Source organism: Meleagris gallopavo, chromosome 1 (genome assembly GCF_905368555.1).
Source record: "Meleagris gallopavo chromosome 1, MGAL_WU_HG_1.1, whole genome shotgun sequence".
NCBI classification, from domain to species: domain Eukaryota; kingdom Metazoa; phylum Chordata; class Aves; order Galliformes; family Phasianidae; genus Meleagris; species Meleagris gallopavo.
This window is the reverse complement of record NC_139404.1, coordinates 78,367,446-78,389,797: the sequence shown is the minus strand read 5'-3', so window position 1 is coordinate 78,389,797 and position 22,352 is coordinate 78,367,446. Positions and strand designations below refer to the sequence as shown.

The following is a 22,352-nucleotide window of genomic DNA, read 5'->3' as shown; positions in this document are numbered from 1 at the left end:
GTGCAACCCTGAGCTTACCAGACTGTTTTATGCAGTCTGTAAACAGTGCTGTTTTATAACACACGATTTTCTCACTCTCCCTGCTTGGATCCATCTTAATCCTTATAGATGAGGAGCTCAGCAGGGTAGGGCCAGGCTTGGGCTTTGTGTTTGTAGCCTGTGCTGGAAGCTCCCCATGGTCATAGAACCACAGAATCATATAATGACTTGGATTTGAAGGGACCTTAAAGGTCATCTAGTTCTAGCTCCCCTGTCATGGAGAGAGTTGCCACCCACCAGCTCAGGCTGCCTAGGGCCTTATCCAACCTGGCCTTGGACACCTCTAGGGATGGGGCATCCACAGCTTCTCTGGGCAAATTGTGCCAGTGCCTCACCACCCTTTGAGTAAAAAATTTCCTCCCAATATCTAACTTAAGTCTCCCCTCTTTTAGTTTGAAACTATTCTTCCTTATCCTATCAATATCAGACCAGACCATGTAAAAAGTCTGTCTTCCCCTGTTTGTAAGCTCCCCTTGAAGTACTTGAAGGCCGCTGTGAGGTATTCCTGGAGGCTTCTCTTCTCCAGGCTAAACAAGCCCAACTCCCTCAACCTTTCTTCACAGGAGAGGTGCTGCAGCCCCTCTGATCATCTTTGTGGCCTCCTCTGGACCTGCTCCAACAGCTTCACATCCCATCCTTCTTGTGCTGCAGGCCTCAGGCCTGGACACAGTAGTCCAGATGGGACCTCACAAGGGCAGAGTAGAGAGGAACAATCTTTTGCCCTGCTGGCCACCCCTCTTTTGATGCAGCTTAGGATACAGGTGGACTTCTGTACTGGACCAACACAGGCAAGATGTAACACCTTAACGGCAGCAAGTGCACAGATTTGCTGACTCGTTTCAAACTTTTCATCCACTAAAACACACACAAGTCCTTTTTTGTCAGGGCTGCTCTCAGGAAGTTCTCCCAGTCTGCGCTCATATCTGGGATTGCCCCAATACAAGAGCAACACCTTGCACATGACCTTGTCGAATCTCATTAAATTCATTTGGGCCCACTTTTCCAGCTTGTCCAGGTCCCTTCCTTCTGTTGTATCAACTGCACCACTCAGCTTGGTGTCATCAACAAACTTGCTGAGGATGCACTCAATCCCACTATGTCATTGATAAAGATGTTGAAGAATGCTTGTTACAATACAGACCTGTGGGGGATACCACTTGTCACTGGCCTCCACCTGGAGATACAGCTGTTGACCACAATCCTCTGGCTGCCACCATCCAACCCGTTCCTTATCCACTGAATGGACCACCCTTCAAATCTGTATCTCTCCAATTTAGAGAGAAGAATATGATGCATTCTTATGCTGGGGGATAGAGTGCTCTTGCGCTCTCAGAAATGTGTTCTTAAAGAGCTGTCACCTCTGTTCCATTCTTTTGTACATGACAGTTTCCCAAGGGATCCCATCCAATAGTTCCTTAAACAGACAGAAGTTCACTTTCCTGAAATTCAGAGTTCTGATTCTGCTCTTTGCAAAATCCTCGAGATTACGAACTCAAACAGGGCATGCTTCCAGACTGCTTCCAGTCTTAACCTCTTTATGATCTCCTTTACACTGGTGAGCACCAGGTCCAGTAGTGCTCCAATATCTGGACCAGGAAGTTGTCCTCAACAGATTCCAGGAGTCTCCAGGACTTGCTTGCAGCTCACTGTATTGTTTCCCCAACACATACCTCATCCACCACCAGGATGAGAGCCTGTGAGTGCAATGCCTCTTGCAACAAAAGCAAGAAGACCTCATATCAACAAGCTCCCCTTGATCAGGCAGTCTGTAGTAGACTCCAACTAGATGTCATTTATTGGCCTGTTCCCTAATTTTAACCCATCAGCTCTGGACCTGATGATGTCTGTTACTCAGAGGCAACTCTTCACAATCTATCTACTTCTTAATGCAGAGAGGAACTCCCTCACTCCTTCTGCCTATCCCTTCTGTAGCCCTCAATCATAGTATTCCAGTTATGGGATTCATCCTACCATGGTTCTGTGATAGCAGTTCATAGTTTTCTAATTGCACCACGGTTTCCATCTCCTCCTGCTTATTTCCTGTGCAGTGTAGAGGCGTTTTAGCTGTGCTGTTGGCCGTGTTACCTTCTTGGAGGAGCCCTCCCAAATATCTTTGTGACAAATGTTTTTTTTCCCCTCTCCTTCTTCAAGTTACAAGTGTTCCCTGGCTCTTCTCTGTCACTCACCCCCTTCCCCCATCAATTGGAATTTAAAGTTCTGCCCAGAACATTCTTGCTCCTCTTGGTCAGTTGCATCCTATCCCGATCTTTGTCATCTCCAATGGCTTGGGATAGAAGGGACCTTGAAGATCATCTAGTCCTCCAGGCTGTTAAGAGAAAACTTCACTCTCTCCATCTCTTAAGGGAGCCAGCACAGAGAAGGGTTGTGACGCAGCCAAGGATGCACAGCGGCAGAAGGGAAATTAGGATTCAGAGCATCTTCAGTGCCAGCACCTGAATCTCTCTGAGGAAACTTTCATTCCTTTGTATCTCTTTGCAGGAGGGCGCGACCTGGATGCCTTCCAGGAGCGTGAGGAGGGCCGGGCAGCTCTGGATGATAATGAGGAGGTGATGCGTGCCCTGCTGATCCATGAGAAGAAGACACCTTCTGCTTCTACAGTCACCGTTGGAGGTGCCGCTCCTCTCTCTGGTGCCAATGCCAGTGACTCCGAGAGCGAGACGAGCGAGTCGGAGGAAGAAACTCCTCCCCGTCCTCCTGCTGCAGCCACCACAGCGTATGGGCTGGAGGAGGAGGATGAGGAGGAAGAGTTCGAGGTGGTGGCAGAGGACCCCACCGTCACAGTGGCTGGGCGTCCGCACTCTTACAGCCAAGTGAGCCAGCGCCCTGAGCTGGTGGCCCAGATGACTCCAGAGGAAAAAGAGGTTTATATAGCCATGGGGCGACGCATGTTTGAGGATATGTTTGACTAACTGCTTCCTGCCACAACCTTTTTTAAACAGTTTTTTATCCAGAGACTTCCTAGTAAAACAGAAGACTGAATCTTTCCTCACCTGTGCACAGGGACACTGGGGCTTGGAGCTACTGATCTTGGGCATCTTGCCCACCAGAGAAGGGGAGCAGGAAGGCTCTATGTGCCAAAACAGGTAGGGGAGGATAAGTGAGGATGTTTGTGAGGTAAAAATCTACTTCAGGGTGCCCAGCACAGGCACTGGTTTAACCCTCTCCACGGCCGAGTAGCTGCCTCTCCCCAATTGCTTGGGTCTATTTTTGTTGCAGGTCCTAGTGAGCTCCATGTCCCTGCCCTCAGAGAACACAAGCACTCCATGGCATGGTTAGAGTGCTCTGCAGAGGGTGTGCATAGCCTAGAGGAGAGGGAAGTAGTGCTCTGCTTGGACAGTATGTGTGGTTGACCTCCTGCCAGCAGCCGCTGGCCATGGTGCAGTTGTTGCTGAGCAGCCCCTGTTCTGAGTAGCAACCTGTTCCTTTCTTGCTCCCCCTCTCTCCTTAGTCACCTCAGCACCTCAAGGTCAAGAGTAACTCAGAACACAGAGTGAAAGCCTTGGCAACACGCAGCCACTCTTTGTCAATGTAACAAAAGCCTTTCATGGATCTGAGCTGTCAGGGAGCTCTGACTTACCAGGAGCTACCTTCATTTCCCAGCAGTGCTGCCTGGCACTTCTGTCCAGCTCTGTCCAGCCTCCAGGGCTCCAGTGTCTCGCTGCGGGCAGGGCTGCTGTCAGGCACTACCCGAGAAACAGCATCGCTAGTTTGTATTTTCAGTCACACCCAGGTTGCATCAATTTAAAGAGGAATCGTGCAATTTTAAACTCTGCTTCGGCATTCTCTCTTACCATAGAAAACCATGTACCAGTGCCTACAAAGCAATACCAGATTTGTAATGTTTTCTCTACCAGCTGAAAGTGATGGTTTTCTTTTAAATTGTTGTGTTTTCTTATCCGGTAAGCGAAGTGATAAAAGAATTCTGTGTTTCAGAGGGTAGGAGCAGCATTGCGTGCTGCTCAGTTTACATGGGCAGTCTGACTTTGCTGTTCATTGAGACTGTAAATCTGTTTTACACTAAATCTGCTTTTTAGGTTCTGCTAACCCTGTAATGCCGCCTTTATGGTTTTATTTTCAGCTTCTTGATTTTTGAATTCTTTTTTTTAAAGTGTTTTAAATTTGCTTTTAAGTCATTTTAAAGTGGAATAAATAAATGGAAACTTCTCCCCTCTGTTGTCTTCTGACTTGTCATGTGTCTTGTTGGAAATCTTCACTTATCATTTTGATTTACTTGATTCAAGAAAACAGCCCATTCGAGGCCCTCCTTTGGGACTGTTTTAAATCCCACATTGTAGCTCTGCTCCTCATTGGTTCCTCATTAGAGCTTCATGGATGCCTCCTGCTATCTTCCGCACTTAGGGAAGGACACTTCATTAGAGTAGTGCTATGTGGGCCCCTTTGACCAGTGCCTCCATTCCCTTCTCTTTTAGAGTTTTGCTATGGAGAGGCCTCACTGATATTTGTTCCCAGCTAAAATTATGCTCTTGCACAGATGGATCTAATATCAAGCTTCTAGAATCAAGCTGATAAAACTCAATGAGCAGTTCACAGAAAAAAAAGTTCTTTGCCAGTTCTGTCTCAAATCTAATCTGAATTCAAGGTTAACCCTAGAGAAAAGCTGCTCCTTTTACAAAGAGCCAAGGATAGAAACTGAGAACTAATCCTGAGTGCTATGCAGAAACTCATGCTCATAGCACACCAGTGGTTTTTAGTTTGAAAATTAAAGCTGTAGGTTTTCTCCTAGCTGGAGCAGGCTGGTGCAAGGATAGAGCTATTGGTCCAAAGGAGGGAAGGCATTGCAGCCTCCTCTGGCTGCTGGACCACATGAGCTGTGTTCATGCTAATCAAATAATACAGAGTGATCCAGCTCTGAAGCCTTCCTGTGTGGCTGTTCTGCTAACCTCATTCAAACCATTCCTGTGTCTGCTTTTAGCCTGAAACACATTTTATCTGATGAGTGTGCTCATCAGTTCAAGTTGGAAAATAAAACAGGTTCCTCAAGCTGCTTGTGCTCCTGACCCCAGGAGCCCTAACACCGGCATCTATATCCCACTATGTGAGAGCCTCCATCTGCTCCCACTGTGGGAGAGGGAGGATGGCATCTTCCCTGTCTCACAGCAGGTTGGTGAAGGTGCTGGCGAAAGTGAGGATTGCTGTCACTGTAGGAAAGTAGAAATCATAGAATCATATTTGGCCACTTGGGCACACTGCTGGCTCATGTCCAGTTGAGCGCTGACCAACACCATAGATCTATTTCCTCTGCACAACTTTCCAGCCACTCTGCCCCAAGCCCTTAGCAATGCATGGGGTTGTTGTGACCAAAGTGCACAACTCAACACTTGGTCTCATCCCATGGCCTCAGCCCATGGATCCAGCCTGTCCATATTCCTCTGTAGGGCCTTTCTATCCTCAGGCAGATCAATACTTCCCCGTAACTTGGTGTCATCTGCAAATTTACTCAGGACACACTCAATTCTCTCATCCAGATAATCAATAAAGATATCAAACAGGCTGGGCCTCAGTACTGACCAGTGGGGAGCACCACTCGTGACTGGATTTAACTCCATTCAGCATCACTCTGTGGGCCTGGCCCTCCAGCCAGCTTTTACCCACCATAGAGTGTTCTGTCCAAGCCACAGGCTGCTTCTCCAGGAAAATGCTGTGGGAGAGGAGGACTTTAGCTTCGCTGAAGTCTAGGTAGACTAATCCACAGCCTTTCCCTCATCCACCAGATATGTCACCTGATAGATGAGGTCAGTCAGGCAGGAACTGCCTTTCATGAACCCATGTTGGCTGGGCCCGATCCCCTGGTTGTCCCACACATGTCCTGTGATCACACTCAAGACCGTGTCCCTTTGTGCCACATGCATACGACCCTTTAAACACCTCCAGAGATAGAGACTCTACCACTTCCCTGGGCAGCCCATTCCAAGAACTGATCACTGTTTCCATGAAGAAATTCTTGATGAGAGCCAACCTAAACCTCCCCTGGTGCAACTTGAAGCTGCTGCTCCAAGTTCTATCACTTGTCACCCCCCTCACTGCACCCTCCTGGCAGGTAGCTGTGGAAAGCAATGAGGCCACTCCTTAGTCTCCTCCAGAATGAACAGCCCCATTTCCCTCAGCCACTTCTCACACGCCTTGTTTTCCAGTCCTTTTGTCAAATATGTTATTCATCTGTGCACACGCTCAAGCAATTCAAGCTCTTCTTGTAGTGAGGAATTCAAAAGTGAACATGATGCTCCAGGCCCCAAGGCTCCCATAAAGCAGCTTCCTCCACCAGGTAGTCTGCAGTCCTGTGCTGCTGCCTCCTTCCAACAGACCAACCAGGCTGCTGCTCCCAGGAGCTGAAGATCCCAGGGAGGAAGGGTGGAAAAGCAGCATCTCCTCTTCTTGAAGTCATGGAAAGTGCCTGGCCCGAGGGTGCCTGCCACAGAGCACGGGGGGGATGCTGAGGAGCCTGGGGGTACAGGAGGCTTTGCTTGGCTCCCTGCCTCTTCCAGGGCTCGTTCAGAGGAGAGAATATTGCCATGGCAGTCAGACACAAGGTGAAAGTTGGAAGTTCTATGAGCAGGTGAAAGGCCATGAGGTCTCTCAGTGGCGGGGCAAGCCCTCTGTCTGCGACATTGAGTTATGGAGGAACAGAACAGTCCCTGCCTGCAGCTGTGCACTGGCATGAGCAAGCAGGGCTGTGCGCTCTGTCCCTGGAAGAAGGAAGAGTCAAGTCACATGGGGCTGCTGTTGGACTGATGTGGCCACGTCCTCAGAGAATCCTGGGCAGGACCTGTGTCCCTGGCTTGGTTGCTGTTTGGGATACCTAACGAGCTGCCAGCAGGTGGCTTCTTATTTAGCATCATTAATTAGGCTAAGAGAGAGAATGAACTTAATTTATGGCTAAACAACAATCAGATTTTGGAAGCTCCTGCTGCATCATTAGGATCATATTAAAGCCAGCAAGTGTTCCTGCAGCAGCCATCCTGGCAGCAGCGGAGAGTTTCTAAAAAAGATGCTTTAAATATAATAGGTAGTTTTGCTTCAAACACATTCCTGACCTAAATATAATTTGATTTCCATCCCTTTGAATGCTGATGCTGATGCAGAGGTGGCAGCAGGGCTGGGCTGGCTGCAGCACAGGCTGCAGCTCAGCTCCACTGCTGTGCACTGCCCGCTGCCTGCACACAGCCAGAGATGTGCAGACCCTGCTGGGTGTTGGTGTCCAGCCCTGAAATCAGGTGGTGCTGAGCAGGAATATGGGTGTGCAGAGATGTGCATTTGGCAGAGAGGAAAAGGGGGCGAGGCATACTGGTGTGGCAAAGCTGCTTCTGTGTGTTTTTCACCTAGAATCCATTGCTAGTCCCCTCCATGCCATTGCTTGCTGAGAGGAGGGTGAGCAGTGGTGATTTTGCAGTAGGCTAAAGCTGTGAGCAGCGTGAGGATCTGGCTCAGGTGCACCCGGTAAGCCGATCCTCCTGTTCTGAAATGCTTTTGTTGTGCTTCTGACCATGGCAACCTGCCTCGCCAGAGTTGCCAGACGCTGCTGCAGGGGCAGTGCTTTTCCTATGTCCTTCAACACTGCTGGGAGGGCGAGGAGAAACGTGCCAGCACCATGTAATGGTAGCCAGCAGCTGACTTGGGTCTGGTTGGGCTGCAGCATCCAAACCAACCTTTCCCATACAGGAGACTGACAGCATAGGTCGTTCTGATTGTTTTATCACCAGCATCAGCTCCAGGCTGGTCAGCCCCAGCACTCAGGCTTTCCTGCTTCTTGATCTAGGTACAACTGAATTATTTTTTTTTCTTTCCCCTTATTCTTTTCCTCCCTTTGAAATATTTTGAGTTACTGAATTTCTCACGATGTTTCTCTGCTGCTTCTAACATTATTATTTTTTTTTTAATGCAAATCAAGCTGTAAAATCTTTCTGGGGAAATGTATCTGCTCTCCGTGCTCTGTCACCATCATTATTCTTCTTTTCTGAGCAACACTTCCTTCCAAGGAGATGTACTTTGAACATCTCCCAAACCTCCCAGTGATGTCAGGAGATGAAAGCTATCCCCATTACAACAGGGGAAACTGGAGAGAGCCGAGGTTGGAGGGAAACACGGCCTTCAGAAAGTGATGCATCTTCAGAGACATTTCCCTTCCACACACTCTCCCAGGCCACATGGGTGCCATACAGAAGCAAAGAAAAACACAGCATGCTGAGGAGGGCTGTGGCTCTCCATCCACTTAGCCTGGCATATTCCTCTGTCTCTGAGCAGCCCATTAAGAGGGGTAATGTGCTCTGAGTTCATCTGAAAGACCTGCCTCTGCTTTTCACCAAGCTGGAAAACTTACTGCAAGAACACCAGGCAGCAGCAAGCTGCAAAAAGGGGTTCAATTCCACATGAAAGACACTTCTTTGTTGGGGTGTTTCCTCTGAGTGTGATGTCACGTAGGTGTGTCTGAAACAGGTGCAGGAAGTCATTCAGGGAGCTTGCCAGCTCTGCTGGAGCACATCTGCCTTTGGGATGCTGACAGACAAGGTGTTTTGTACACCTGAAGGAGGAGAGCAGCAAATGGAAGCTGGAATTTGTGTTTGTTACAACACTGGAATCCATCTGAAATGCAGAATAAAAGTTTATCCTCATAAATGACAGACCTGGCAAACTGTGTGGACTTTTGCCATGAAGACAGGTGTTGAAATACTCATCTCCATCCCTTCTCCTGTTTTATTGTTTTTTGACTCTATTTTTTACTGCTCACATAGTAGAGCCTCACGAAAGCACTGAATGTCTGGGTGCTGCCATGAACTGAAGACTGGCTTGGCCACTAATGGGCTCTGTGTGGGACTGCTAATTTACCAGCTGAGGGGGTCTGCCCTGGAAAGGTGTGAGTCAAGCCATTAGAAATAATGAAAACAAAGCAAATCAATACTGTGCCTGGAAGCATGTTTCTTGAGCTGGTCAGAAGTACTGTGCAGGAGATGGCACTGAAAGAGCAGCTCCCAGTAGTGTAGGGTGTGCTGCTCGTGGATATGGAGAGAGCAGAGAGGTACCAGGAGAGCCATAACCAGGGCACTCATCTCCTCCCTCATCACAGCCTGGCCTCCAGCAGGCCTGCAGGGAGATGTAATAGCTTAAATACAGATATTAAATGAATTCTTGGAAATGTTTCCCTCACCTGAAAGCACTGAGAGGCTGATGGCAGCGGGCAGCTCTCAGGCTAGCTGAGCAGCCCAAGGAACCAGAGCCATGGCAACTTGTAGCTGCCTGTAATGTTTGGGCGTCAGGGTTTGTGCTACCAGTGCCAAGGCCAGTCCTCGAATTTCGAAAACTTTGCAAGTGTACCCTTCAGCAGTCCCACATGGACAAAGCATGACTGTATAATCAGATATACAAATGGGGGGGGAGGGGGAAGGTGTGTCCATCTGTCCATCCAGGAGCTTGGCTAACATAATTTATATTGGAGTAATGAGAGAAAGTCACTCACCCTGTCCTAGGCTCACAAGATGAACTCCTGATGGAGTGGATCTCCAGAGAGAGATCCTTCCCCACTGGCAGTCAGCTCTTAAATGGGTCTAGGAGAGGTGGAGCCAGGCTCCACCCCTTCCTGCAGCACAGGTGATTTGCCTTCACCTGTGCTCCCATGGCTGACTCATTGCTCGCCTCAGGTGATCAATCAGAGGTTCAGGCCGTGATTCAGCAGCCCCATACAGTGGTGTTCCTACATAAGTTGCTTTTAGCCCATGGAAGTGATAAATCTGCATTTTATTTTGCTGTGGGTACTACGATGCTTGCTGGCTCCAGGGCTGAGTCCCAAGGATGAGACACATTAGCAAAAAGTGACATCTTTCTTGCAGCTGAAGATGATAGCAGCATCATAAGAGGTATTTCTCCAGATGCCTTCCTCTTTATTGATACAAACTGCACAAAATCATACAGGGCTGGCCTTAAAACAGTGTTGGGCCTCTAGGTGCCCTTTTGTCCACATGGCTGTATGTGAGGGGTGCTCTCTGTCCTGGTACCAAGAAGGGGCAATGCTCACACTGCCAGCTCCTGGAGACAGAAACCCGGCTGACCAGCCAGGTCACTAACAGCACATTGTTAGCAATACCTCACAGCACAGTGGGTTTTGATGTGGACTACGTTCCCAGGCCAACACATCTCGCCTTTGGTGCTTCATTCGGCAAAGATGTTCTGAGCTTTCTTCCTCCTTGTTTGGGACAATGCCAGGAATAATGCAGGAAACCAACTCCCCAAAGAGATGACAGAGAAATGAGCAAAGTCTTTTTCTCATCTCCTGTGTCCCCTTTGACAGCAGAGGCCTCACTTGAGGGCAGAAAGGCACTATTAGGAAACATTAGGGAGGAAGGGAGATTTCTGTTTCATTTCCTTCCTTCTCCAGGTGGAAACTAAATTATACTAGTGCTTCTGGAACTATTAGCTGTTATTGCCAAGCATCTTTAACAACCAGAGCAAAAACTGTGACAGTAGCCATGCTCTAGCAGTGATGGAGTCCCTTCCCCACCCACTGGAGAGAACCAGGCTGTGTCCGTGGGCAAGCAGAGAGGTCCGGGGCATGTCCTGCTCATAGCTCCAGCCTCAGTGGTACAACTCACAGAGGACTTCCAATAGGCACCAGGTGATCCCAATTCCCAGACTACAGCAGGTGGAGGCAGAGCTCTGCTCAGCATAAGCCCTCATCTTAGTTACAAAGTGATGTGTTTGGGCTCCTTTCCCCACTCTCCTTGTGATTTTCTCCTCTGCTCACTTATGCTTAAAGTACAGTGACTATCAGGCAGTGGATGTTGGCCAACAGGGACCAGGAAACCTCTGGCTCTATGAAGCTGCACTGATGTGCTCCCCTAAGAATCCAGCCTCAGGCCTTCATGGTATCATCTGTACAAGCTCTCCACAGATGGATGGTTTTCACTGTTTCCAAAACGCTGCTGTTTTTGAGGTGGAGGCCAGCAGTACTGCCACAGGCTGAGCAATACAAAGCAGGAACTGGAAGCTGCAGTGCAGAGTATAGGGGGAAAAAAAAAAAAAAAAGCAAAAAGCCTAGAACACCATAAATCCTTGCAGCTAATGCCTAGTGAATTTTAGGGCCCATTAGTGCTGAAGACTTACTTTATCGCTAAGAAAAAATGGCAACTCTGATTATAGAATCCTTAAAAGTATTAGGGAAAGCAGTGGTTTCCATCATTTTAGGAGGCATCTCCAGGATGTGCGAATGCTCCCTGTCCCTCAGGTGACTGTGATACAGCTAGGTACCAGGCTTTCCATACCTTCTTAAGGTATGGAAATCACAAAGGCCATATCTGCCTTTCCTTGTGGCAGTAGATGGAACAGTTGGAGCCCCTTCATGACTTTCATGGAGAGGGCAGCTCTGCCTACAGCTGAGACTAATGCTGTAAACTCACCTCTAAAAACAAAGCTATGAGCAAAGCTAACATGTCTGGTGGGAGACAGAAAATAACATTAATAAATGGTATCACCATTCAAAGTATTTTCTCAATGTAAGGCTATATTGAAGTAATACACTTCTTAGGGACAAATCAGCAGCAATTAGAGTAATCAAATTGACATTTAAAATAATCCAACACAAGTAGAAAATTCTATTTAACTAAGTAATAATGCCAGTCATTTTGTACAGTCACTTTCAGAACACAAAGAGAATCCTTCATCTCTGAAGCCCATGACACTACCAGTTTTCTCCAGCTCCTGTTCTTCTAGCACAATTCAGTATGCTTTGGGAAGGTCACTTGCTAGGAAGTCTGCTTCCCACAACTCTCATGCCATCACTGCCTAAACAAGAACCTCAGCAAAAGTTATACTTCCTTAATACGCTCCATTAACACCTTCTGGTCATGTTAAGCAAGCATTAAATGCTGAATTATCATTAGAGATTGCTTGAGCGTTACCGGATGTACAGACTTTCTTACACTGTAAACAAAACCAGACTGTTCTTGTCACTGCTGCTGTTCTGGCAGTGGAGAAAGGCTGGGTCAGTGAGGTGCAGTCAAGTGTGGGTCTGTGTCAGGTCCTGAGGTTTCATTTGGGACTGCAGAATGATTCTGGCTCACTGAAAATGTGAGACTTAATGTCATAATTCAAGCAATGCTTGAAGTGGCTGTAATTAAAGCAGCAAAGAATCAGCGCTGCCAGGGCACACTGCTGGCTCAGATTTGACTTTCCACCAGACAGAACGCCCACATCCCTTTCTGTGGGGCTGTTTGCCAGCTTCTCGTCCCCAAGTCTGTACATATATTCAGGGTTGTCCCATTCCAGGTACAGAATATGACGCTTGCTCTTGTTGAACTTCATGCAGCTGGTGATCGCCCAGCCCTCTAATTTGTCAGGATCTCTCTGCAAGGACTCTCTGCTCTCAGGGGATTCAACAGCTCCTCCCAGCTTGGTATCATCTGCAAACTTAGTATGCATTCAAGTCCTGTATCCAAGTCATTGATGAAAATGCTGAAGAGAACCAGCCCTAAGATGGAGCCCTGTGGAACCCCATTAGTGGCTATCCGTCAGCCTGATAGCCCCTTGTTTACTACTAATCCTTTGTCATTCCTAAAATTAAGAATCGTCATTTCCTTTGTGCTCCCCAGAAGCAGTTATGCCTTTGCCACAGCTGTGATAGTCATCAGAGACAAAGGTTTGCTGAAATTCAGGTAGATGTTTGTTGTCATTCTCTTCCTCACCCACCATCTTTTTCTCCCCTAGGCTACCACGTCGTCTTTTCTAACCACCTCACTGCTTCACGCAAAGTGATCTACCTGTTTCAATTTCTGGAACCATCTTCCTGCTCAGGAGTCCCTAGATTCCAGAAATGTTTTTGACACACTCCTTTTGCTCTGTACTACGCTGTTTTTTATTCACTCGGGTTATCTGCCCTCACCTTTGGCCCCTGTGTCTGTGTGACCACTTCCACTACCAGGAACAGTGTCAGGGACAAGTAATGGGAAGTTTCTTCAGAAGATCTCCAATGACCTGGCTCTTCCTCAACTGTAAAGAGAAATGACAGTTGCTTGCTCATCTATCGTGCAATTTGTCATCTGGACAGACCATCCCACACACTGAAAGCAGTTAATGCGAGTCCAAGGATTCGAACACATCCCAATGGTTTGAATGCATGTGAGCTTTCATAAAGTGTTAGATTCAAAATTAGGTATTACCATGCCATTCCAGCCCCATTCCCATTGGAAATGTGGATTTAATGTCCACGAGCAAGCCAACATACTTACCTGAGCTGTGTACCTCCTAAACTGTTGACTTCCTTGGGACACCAAGTCTCCTCTCTTCAGTCAGGACACTGGAAATGTGGTCTCCAGAAGATGGGATATGTGAAATTAACTCTCTTTTATCCCAAATCCCAGAGACCATCCAAAGGCTGGACTACTCAGCTGAACACCAAAAACTTGATAATATGGACCACAACAGTGAGCAATGTGCAAAGGTCTCTGCAGCATTACAGCATGGGCCTGGGAACATTTATTTCCTTTTTCTCTTTCCCACTGGTTTCTGCATTCCCCAGTTCTCCTGTTAGCACAGATCTATCCCAGTGCCACCCCATCGCACTGCCTCAAGGACCTCAGGCAGCTTCTGGAGCTCACAGAGCAGTGCATCTGCACAGTGACAGCATCCTGGACTTGAAATGGCACAATGAGGGCCAGTTCCCACATCTCCATCCACAACACAGCACATCCACAGCTGCTGGGAGTGGGGATGAAAGTGTCTTGCTGTCATCTGGCTGCAGCTCTTCTTCAGTGACAGGCATGAGAACAAGCTCAAGTGTTGTCAGTGGAGATGCATCAGATTCCTTATGGAGATGGCAATGCCGTGAGCTCTGGGGAGAAATGCATCCCCGGGGAAAAGTGGGAGATCCTTGCTCAGTGGTGCTGCTTGTGCTCGGGAGCTGCGTGATCAGAAGAGCGGAACTCTGAAACGTGTCTTGTACCTTCTACAGGCAGCCACTAGGAAGGCTCAGCTGTGGCTTTTCTAGCCTACACTGGTAGCTGACGCCTGTTGGGCATCTTGAACTCATGGATGTAGCTTTACCTCTGCAAAATCCCTGCTGTAAGCAAGGCTGGCATCTGCCTTTCATTCTTCCAACAGCTCTTTCCCTGTTTCCTCCCTAACAGAAACCAAACCAAACCAAAAAAACCCAAACCAAACCAAAACAAAACAGAAAACAAACTGGAGAGCATTTCATTTTTCAGGAAGGCTTTGGCTACATGAGGGCATGGAAAAACAATGGCATTCTCTTCCTCTGCCCCCATTAATTCCTCCTTTAATTAGATCACAACGAAAGGGAAGCGTGGTGTAATCAAATTGTCCTCCGAGTGCAGTAAGGCACAGAGTGGTGCTGGTTAGGGTGAGTTCTGCTCGGGAAGCAGCTTTGCCCTCAGCCCTGCCCTGCTGCAGAGGGGACACATTGCATCCCCGGCCTCCATTCCTCACAGCCATATTTCAGTGGCCACCCAGAGCCCACAGCAGCCTCTATCCACATGCCTTCAGGGTGCCCACTCTGTCTTTTTATTCCCCTGTGTTTTTCCTTGGGGTATCTTGGGCCATTCTCTTGCTGGCAGAAGTTTGCTATGCTGCAGGTTTCCCTGATTGTGGAAATAAAGGAAAGCGAGCTGTCCTCCCTCAGCACCTGATGTGGGGACAGGGGATGGGAATTAATGAGGCAATCATTGCGCAGAGCTGTGAGACACGAAGCGCTCGCTGCTGTGTCTGTCAGACAGCCCCTGCAGCTGCCACAGCTCGGCTGCATCCAGCCCCATCTGCAGCAAGGGGAGAGGAGGACGGGAGACTTAGAAACCTGAGCGAGGAGCGTTTCCTGCAGGGAGACGAGTTCATTAAAACAGGGAGCGGGGGCAGCGGCCAGTCACGCAGCTGGTGCTGGTTGTAGAAGGATTCCAGGGCTCAGTTTCAAAAAGACAGAACCTGAGGTGCACAAACAGGTACCTCACACTTACCAAGTGCTAATGCCTCTCTGTAACAGTTCTCATGCCCCAAGAAAACTCCACAGGAACAGGGTTCACTGTATAATTTTTCCATTAGGGCTTGATAGGACACCTGCTCGTCTGCCCTGGGCGCTATCATGCTCACAGACAGTGTGTGCTCCAGCTGATGCATAGTAATGTGGCTGCTTGTCCTCAAGCTCCAGATTCAAATAGAGATGATGTTGGCTCTTTTCTTCCTCTTAACTTTTTTGTATTCCCTTGAGACTTCCCTCAGTTTCTGATCTTTCAGGAAATTATCACTAACAATTGGGAAATCATATTAAAGTGATGTTTTACTGGGGAGCCACAAGTTGATACAGTGGGAAAGCACAAGAAAAGTGTTGATCTGGAGTGCAGTGACTTTGGATTTCATTTCAATTTTAGAATAGAATCATACAAACACAGAATCATTAAGGTCGGAAAAGACCATCTAGTCCAACCATCCACCTACCACCATGGCCACCAAAACATGTCCATAAGTACTGTCCCTAAGTATATACCAGCCTATCTCAGTGCCACATCTACACATTTCCTGAACACCTCCAGGGACGGTGACTGCACCACCTCCCTGGGCAGCTGTGCCACTGCCTCACCACTCTTTCTGAGAAGAAATGTTTCCTATTATCCAACCTGAATTTCCCCTTGAGGGGGAGACAACAACTTGAGGCCATTCCTTTCAGTCTTATTGCTGTTACCCAGGAGAAGAGGCTGACACCCAGCTTGCTACAGCCTCCTTTCAAGTCATTATAGAAAGCAAAGGTAGTTGTAGAGAGCAACTTGGACTTCAGGTGAGTTAATTCTCAGAGACTCTGGCACACGTGCGTTCATGTAAAATAGACATCAGCTGCAGCCTCTCCTCAGGAGATGGGATAGAGGGATTCTGGTCGACTTGATGAGAAACCTGAATGAAGAGATGGAACCAAAGGACCTGTCTATGCTCCATGAAGGATGGGAGGACAAGCAATGGTCTACCACAGTGCTGTTAGCCTGCCGCTGAGACACCAGTCTTCTTCACGCTGTTATCCGGTGCCTTGTGCCTTGGCTCTGCCTGCTGGATTTCATTTCACCCTGTAGGAAGAGGTGTTCACTGCTCTTTCTTCTCCTGTGCCTCTGCAGCCTTTCCTCTTCCTGGGATGTTATGTGCTGGAGTTGTGCCATCCTTCTGCAGCCAGGTGAGTAAGAGAGAGTTAAAGAGATGCTTTGGTAGCTCCACAGCCACCACACAGGCATAGAGAGGTTATCATGGAGAGGCATGACTGTGGGTCAGTCCTCATCTCTGAATGATGCCAGAGAATGAGTGGTGGAAGTTTACAAGGCACAAAAGTAGACTCAAATGCACACCAGCACTGAGAAAATACAGCGATGGCTCTGCAGGAAGGATGCTTTGCTGGATCTCAATTCACACTGTACAGCATTCTAAAAAACAGGGCTGGAGACAGAAGGAGCCTGAAGCTTGGCTGCAAAACCCTCAAGAAACCTCTGTGAGTAACAACGACTGGAGCTTTGATCCAGTGATCTCCCACTGCAACCCTGAGCTCTGCTATCTGTCTTTCACCCGCTCCCAGGCTCCATTCCCATCTTCCTTATTTCCCCTTCTTAAGCGCAATCCATAACCTCACCTCACTCTGACTCTGGTGGTAGGCTGTAGGGAAGTGGAAAGCTTCAGCCTAGTTTCATTGGTCAGGTTCGAAGGGACTGTCACTTTGATTGGTGCCGTGACCAGACTTATCAATACAGTGGGCGTGCTGCTGAGTTATAGATAACCTGAATTTAAATAAACACATGCACAATGTGCAGCATCCGTGAGAAGCCCTCATCAGCCCTTCAAGCACTGCTGGACAACAAGAGACCAGCAGCTGCATGTGGTGGTAGATAAATTACAAGCACCAGCACTATCATCATTTGGATTGCTTTGTGCTTTCTGTCCCGAAATTCTCCAAATGGTTCCTCTATCCTGTTAAGTTCAAAATGTCTTGCAGGTAAAATATTTCTCTTTTCCCACTATAAATGACTGAAGTGGAAAGTATATCTGCTACTGAATTTCCTTCCAGGTGTCTTGTAATTTAATTAACCCCAAGTCACATTTGAGTATCTTCTGAAATGAAGGAAGGATGCTAACCCACTTGCATAAGAAAAAGCTTATTCAGGTAATTGCTTCTGGGTCTCTTAATATGGAAAGAATGTCTATGAGACAGCTAGGGACTTTCTTATGTACTTCTAATTAGTTATTGTTTTTGTTTAAATTATATACAGTAATGATGTAAACTGATGTGCCTTTGAGGATTTGAGCCCCCAGATTATTGCTGGGTGAGACACTTAGCACTGGGAAGCGTTCAGCATACTGATGGCCATCTGGCTCTGCAGTATCAGGCTGAGAGGGACTGGTAGAGGACTGGGAACAGCGGCCTTCACCTGCCTGGAATTGGCCTTGCATCTCACCAAAAGCAGTAGGCAGCATTTGGCAGGATGTTCCCATTCTGAAATCCTGCCAGAAGAATACAGGAGCAAGGAGATCCCTGACTCATCAAGTGACCATGTTTGCTGTGGGACTGAGCACCAGCTCCCAGCCCTGAGCTTCCTTATCAACCCTGCACTCATGGCCTTCTGGTTCCCTGCTCAGTGCCAGCCCTTCTGGGGACAGTTTTCCTGATTTGGAGCTGACTATTTACGTCCTAGTCAGTTCTGCTAACTTGTTAATGCCTAACCTGTACCTAAATCAGATTTCAAATTCAAACAGTCATCACCAAGGACACAACTGCTGAAGAGGCAGAATAAGAAGCAGATGTAAACCAGGACACCAGATAAACATCCTCAGACTTTGACGCATGGGGTGTTTATAACCAAGACTATTTACAGTGAGATGTCAAATGTCACCTGAAGATGAGCAAATAGTTTTGCAACTAAATGATCAGTAGAAATAGCAGCTGAAAACACACACGAGATGCCTCTGAGCCTGGTCATTTGAACTGCAGCTTAGAACAAATGATATCAGTCTGACAGATTCCATCCCTTCACTTCCCAGGTAATATGGAACTGCAGTATCAGGTAAGCTAAAAAAAAATCCAATCTGATTTGTTTTCTGGTATACACAAGAACCCACTTCCTTGCCTTGCACCTGCAGGGTGTCCTGATCTATCTCCCCCTCTGGTGGGATTTTCCTCTAAGAAAGCTGCACAGAGAATTTGTCACTCAAAAGCCCTTACTGGGTACAGCTGGATACTGATGGCAGTCATTGCAACCTTGAAATCTTAAGGAGTGACTCTCTTATATCCTACACATAGAGGATGTCTTTGAGTAGATCACACTGAAAATGTCTTACCTCATTATGTCTGCACTCATACATAATTAGTGAACAGCAAATTCTGGACAAAACACTTTAAGCTGAAGGTAAGGCTGTAAGTATGTCTGTGTTTGAGTGTACATGCACAAAACCAGATACATATATATGGACACATACAGATGCATATATCTAGAGCATTAAATGACTAGAGCCACAAAGAAAGAGGTGGCTTGCCTCCAAGGTATTCTCTGAGGGAGAGGCAAGGTGTGGAACAATGTGCCCTCACGTGGGGCTGCCTTAGCTCCTATATGTACATACAAATAAGCTAATTCAAGGTTTAACTGTCTTTAAATCTTGTGCAAAGCTGTCAGGAACAATTCTATGGCTTTGTGACTGTGGTCTAATAGTACCAGTATCTACTGGCCACCTTGAGTCTAAGTAACCTTAGCGAGGTTTGCTGCTAAAATGTATGGCATTGCTGGCACTTGCTGATTGCACATCTGAATGTCTTGTTTCCATTTCTTGATTAGTAGGCAACCTCAGAAGATGGTCAGAATGTTTCTGCTTGGTGCAGATCTGCCTGCAAACCCTGAAGGTGGAGGTGGGGAGAGAACTGAGTCTGTGATCATGCTCTTGGCAATGGAGGAGACTCACAGCCTGGGTATTACTGCAGCAGCAGGAAACAAGTGTGTCCAATTCCTTTACAGGATGTGATTTCCATCCTCATCAAACAGTGGAAGCTGGAATAAATAGAATTAATGAGCTCTCGGACCGTTGCGGAAAGTGTCAGTAGAAGTTCCTAGAGGCAGAAGCTACACTATTCCACTCTACCTGCCCTTGAAGGAGACACTATCTGTGAAAGGAAGGACAATCGTTCTTGAATTCTACATTTTTTCCACCCATCTCCTACATCAAAGGCTCATGAACAAATGAGGAATTAGATTGGAAGCAAAGGTGAGAAGGAAAGTGTAGCTCTCCCACTGGGCAGAGGAACACTGCAGAAAAACCACTGCTGAGCCTGGTGCTGCTCAGAGCTGCTGTAACTGGTCTGTCCAAGGCACCTAAAATTGGTGCAGTGGTTGAGGAACTGCTGAAGGGTTTCATAATGAGGTAAGGTGAGGAAACTAATTGTTTATGCATATAAAGCAGTATGAACTAGTGGAGTGTGAAGATGGAGAACAAACCAACCCTAAATGAAACTTCTTACTGCTACTGTTGCTTTGAAAATATAGAATCCTCATGGATCACCCCATGAAGACTGATTAATATTCAGAAGCAATCATAAAGGAGCACAGATGTCTGGCAATTACATGGAGAGAAGCAGGATGCAGAGCAGAACCCTGAAACAGCTGTGCACATCCATCAGTTGCTGCCGTCTTCCAATTTCCCTTCCTCTAACCTCAAAAGTATATATTAGTACTATTGGGTGACAAAACTCACAAGAGTTCTGCTACTTCAGTATCTTGTTTACGTCATTCTGACATAGGGACCTGTGTCTGCCCCTAAAACCAAGGGAGTGTTAAGTGCTGAGGTCATCCCATTCCTTGCTGAGCAGCAGTGATGAAGTTGGAAGGAACCAGATTTGGGAGCTGCTCTGTGAGGAGGGAATAAATAGATCAGAAAAAGAAAAAAAAAAAAAAAAAAAGATGAGGAAGCCCCAGGGGAAGCATTATTCACTTGCTCGTGTAATTTCACTGGTTGCCTCTGGTTTTTGGGTTATCAGGCAGCATCTTTGCTATCACCAGGATGGACTTTTTCCACAAAGCACAGTGGAGCTAATCACTCCTGTATTCAAACAGAACTGAAAAAAATCAGCAGTGAAGTTCACTGTTAGACATGATGCAGTGGAATTTAAAGGTCCCTTCCAACCCAAACCACCCTATAATTCCATGATACAGGAACATCACCTTCCCCATAGTTGTTTTTTGACTCCCTTGTAAGCTTCTTCCACTAATTACTGACTGGACAGAATGCTGATCCTGGTGATCTCTCATTCACACACAAAATGGCTGTTTTAAAGCTTAAAATGTGGAGGTAAGAGGCTTTGTCCTTTCCAGTTTTGTCAGCCAAGGAGCTGGTGATGTAGCTTTGAGCACTGGGCTTGCTCATTGGACAGCAGGCCACAGTTTACAGCAAGGTTTGGTTTTCCCCAGTGCATAAGGTAAAGGGGAGAATTTTTCTCTGCAAGTTACAGAGCTTCTGTAACTCTAACACCACTACGGCCCTCTTCCCTAGAGCCAAGATGTGGATTTCAACCTCCAAATTCCAGCCCTGATTCTCAAAATACCCACTAGTGAGACGACAGCTACTTATTTATTTCTCTTAAAGATACAGTCTTTACCATAAAAGAGCAGAAGGAGATAAAAACAATTTTTTTCATTAATGTTACTCACAGTTTATGGAAGAAATGCAATAAGAAATACTCTTGGTGTGAGACTGAGATTAAAATAATTTTAAAATTACTTTTCTTCCTTTGAAAGCAAAAGTAATTAACTCAAAAGTGCTGGCAATATTAGATCAGCTCTAAGTGATTAGTGTATATATTTAGTACTTTAACTGTCCAGTCATGAGAAATGCTAGGAGATAGATAGGGTTTATAACAATTATATTATCCCCACGTCAAAGAGGTGTTTGTTTTTTTTTCATTTCAGAGAGAGCCCATGCTCACGGAAAAGTCAAGCTTGCACAAGTCATAATTAACAGCAAGTCTATTTACTGTGGCAAATAAATCCCTGGGAATGGAAAGATGTTCATTTCTCTGGATGTTTAGGATAAGAATTTTTTTTGGAGTTGCATTTGCTGAGATGAATGCTTGTCCTGTTGTCAAAGACTCCTGGAAGGGACAGAGCAAACTGAGTACATTCACTGCCCAGAAAGCATTAAAAGCATTATCTCACTGTGCATTAGTTGTGTTTGGTAAGTCACATCAGGGTTTCCTATCTGAGATAAAACTCTCTTTGGTGCTTTGGGAAGACTTACTGGATGCCTTACGTAAATACATATCTCAGTGATTCTGAGCCAGGTAAGAATGAAGTTCAAGTGTATGACTATTCAGCAGAGGCATGTGGTATGCCATGCTGGAGCAAAGATTTAGTGAGATGCATAGGTCAGCTTAGTACAATGAGAAGAAAATCACTTACAGCCTCTGTGCTGCAGTGGTATAGTCAAATCTTCCCAAATTACAGAAATGGGACTGGTCCTGCTAACAGTAGCCACATAGGAGAAGAAAAAGCAAAGTTCAGTAAATGAAGTTCAGAGTCATGAGCTAATTGAAGTTGGAAGGATACTCTAGAGGCCACCTAGTCCAAACCTCCACTTAAAAGAGGCCTAATTAGAGCAGGTTATTTATGCCTTTGTCCAGCTCCAAGGATGTAGATTTCACAAATCCTCTGGGCAATGTTTCAGATTTTGATGATCCTTATGATGAAGAAGCTTTTCCCGCATGAAGTCAGAATTTCTCATGTTCCAACTTGCCCTCTTGCTCCTCCTATCACAGCATCTCCACAAGAAACCTGGCTCCATCTTCTCTATACCTTCCCTCTGTTCTCGTAGCCTATTCTCATATATTACATGCTGCAGTTTCCTAACTATCTTGAGGCTGAACTCCATGTTAATATCTTTTATTACTGAGGAGGCCTACACTGGATTCAACATTCAAAATGCAATGTTAAGAGGGGTGACCTGTTTCTGCGGTTGGTGTTTCCTATTTCATGTTAGCAAAGAGATTTCCAGCTCTCTTGCTGTGACCAGGATGGAGATCCCACGCAGAATGCAATGGGTATTTCAGCAGGAAGGCTTAGAGAAGGGAATGAGCTTTGGCAGATCGTTAAAAATAAAAATAGGTGTAGGTGTCAGAGCAGGCACAAGTCCAAACTGTCATCAGGGACCTTGGGGTGGGAGGAGAAGTGGCTTCAGGGCTGCAACAACACTTAAGGCCGGAGAGTGTTGACTAAGGGCTGGTTGTAGCCATTTTCCCTGTCACTGTCCAACCTCTGATGAGTCGTGGCTCTTGAAGGCAT

General features: G+C 46.7%; 1 protein-coding gene across 3 annotated transcripts in view; it reads left to right on the top strand.

Moving 5' to 3' along the window:
• Positions 1-4,231, top strand: part of GTF2E1 (general transcription factor IIE subunit 1) — a 52,461-nt gene extending 48,230 nt beyond the window's left edge. For all 3 annotated transcript variants that reach the window (XM_085236731.1, XM_003202688.5, XM_010718975.4), the window contains exon 5: positions 2,539-4,231. In XM_085236731.1, coding sequence (XP_085092857.1) covers positions 2,539-2,969 — 431 coding nt within the window. In that variant the 3' untranslated portion in view covers positions 2,970-4,231. The remainder of the gene's footprint in view (positions 1-2,538) is intronic.
• The last annotated feature ends 18,121 nt before the right edge of the window (positions 4,232-22,352 follow it).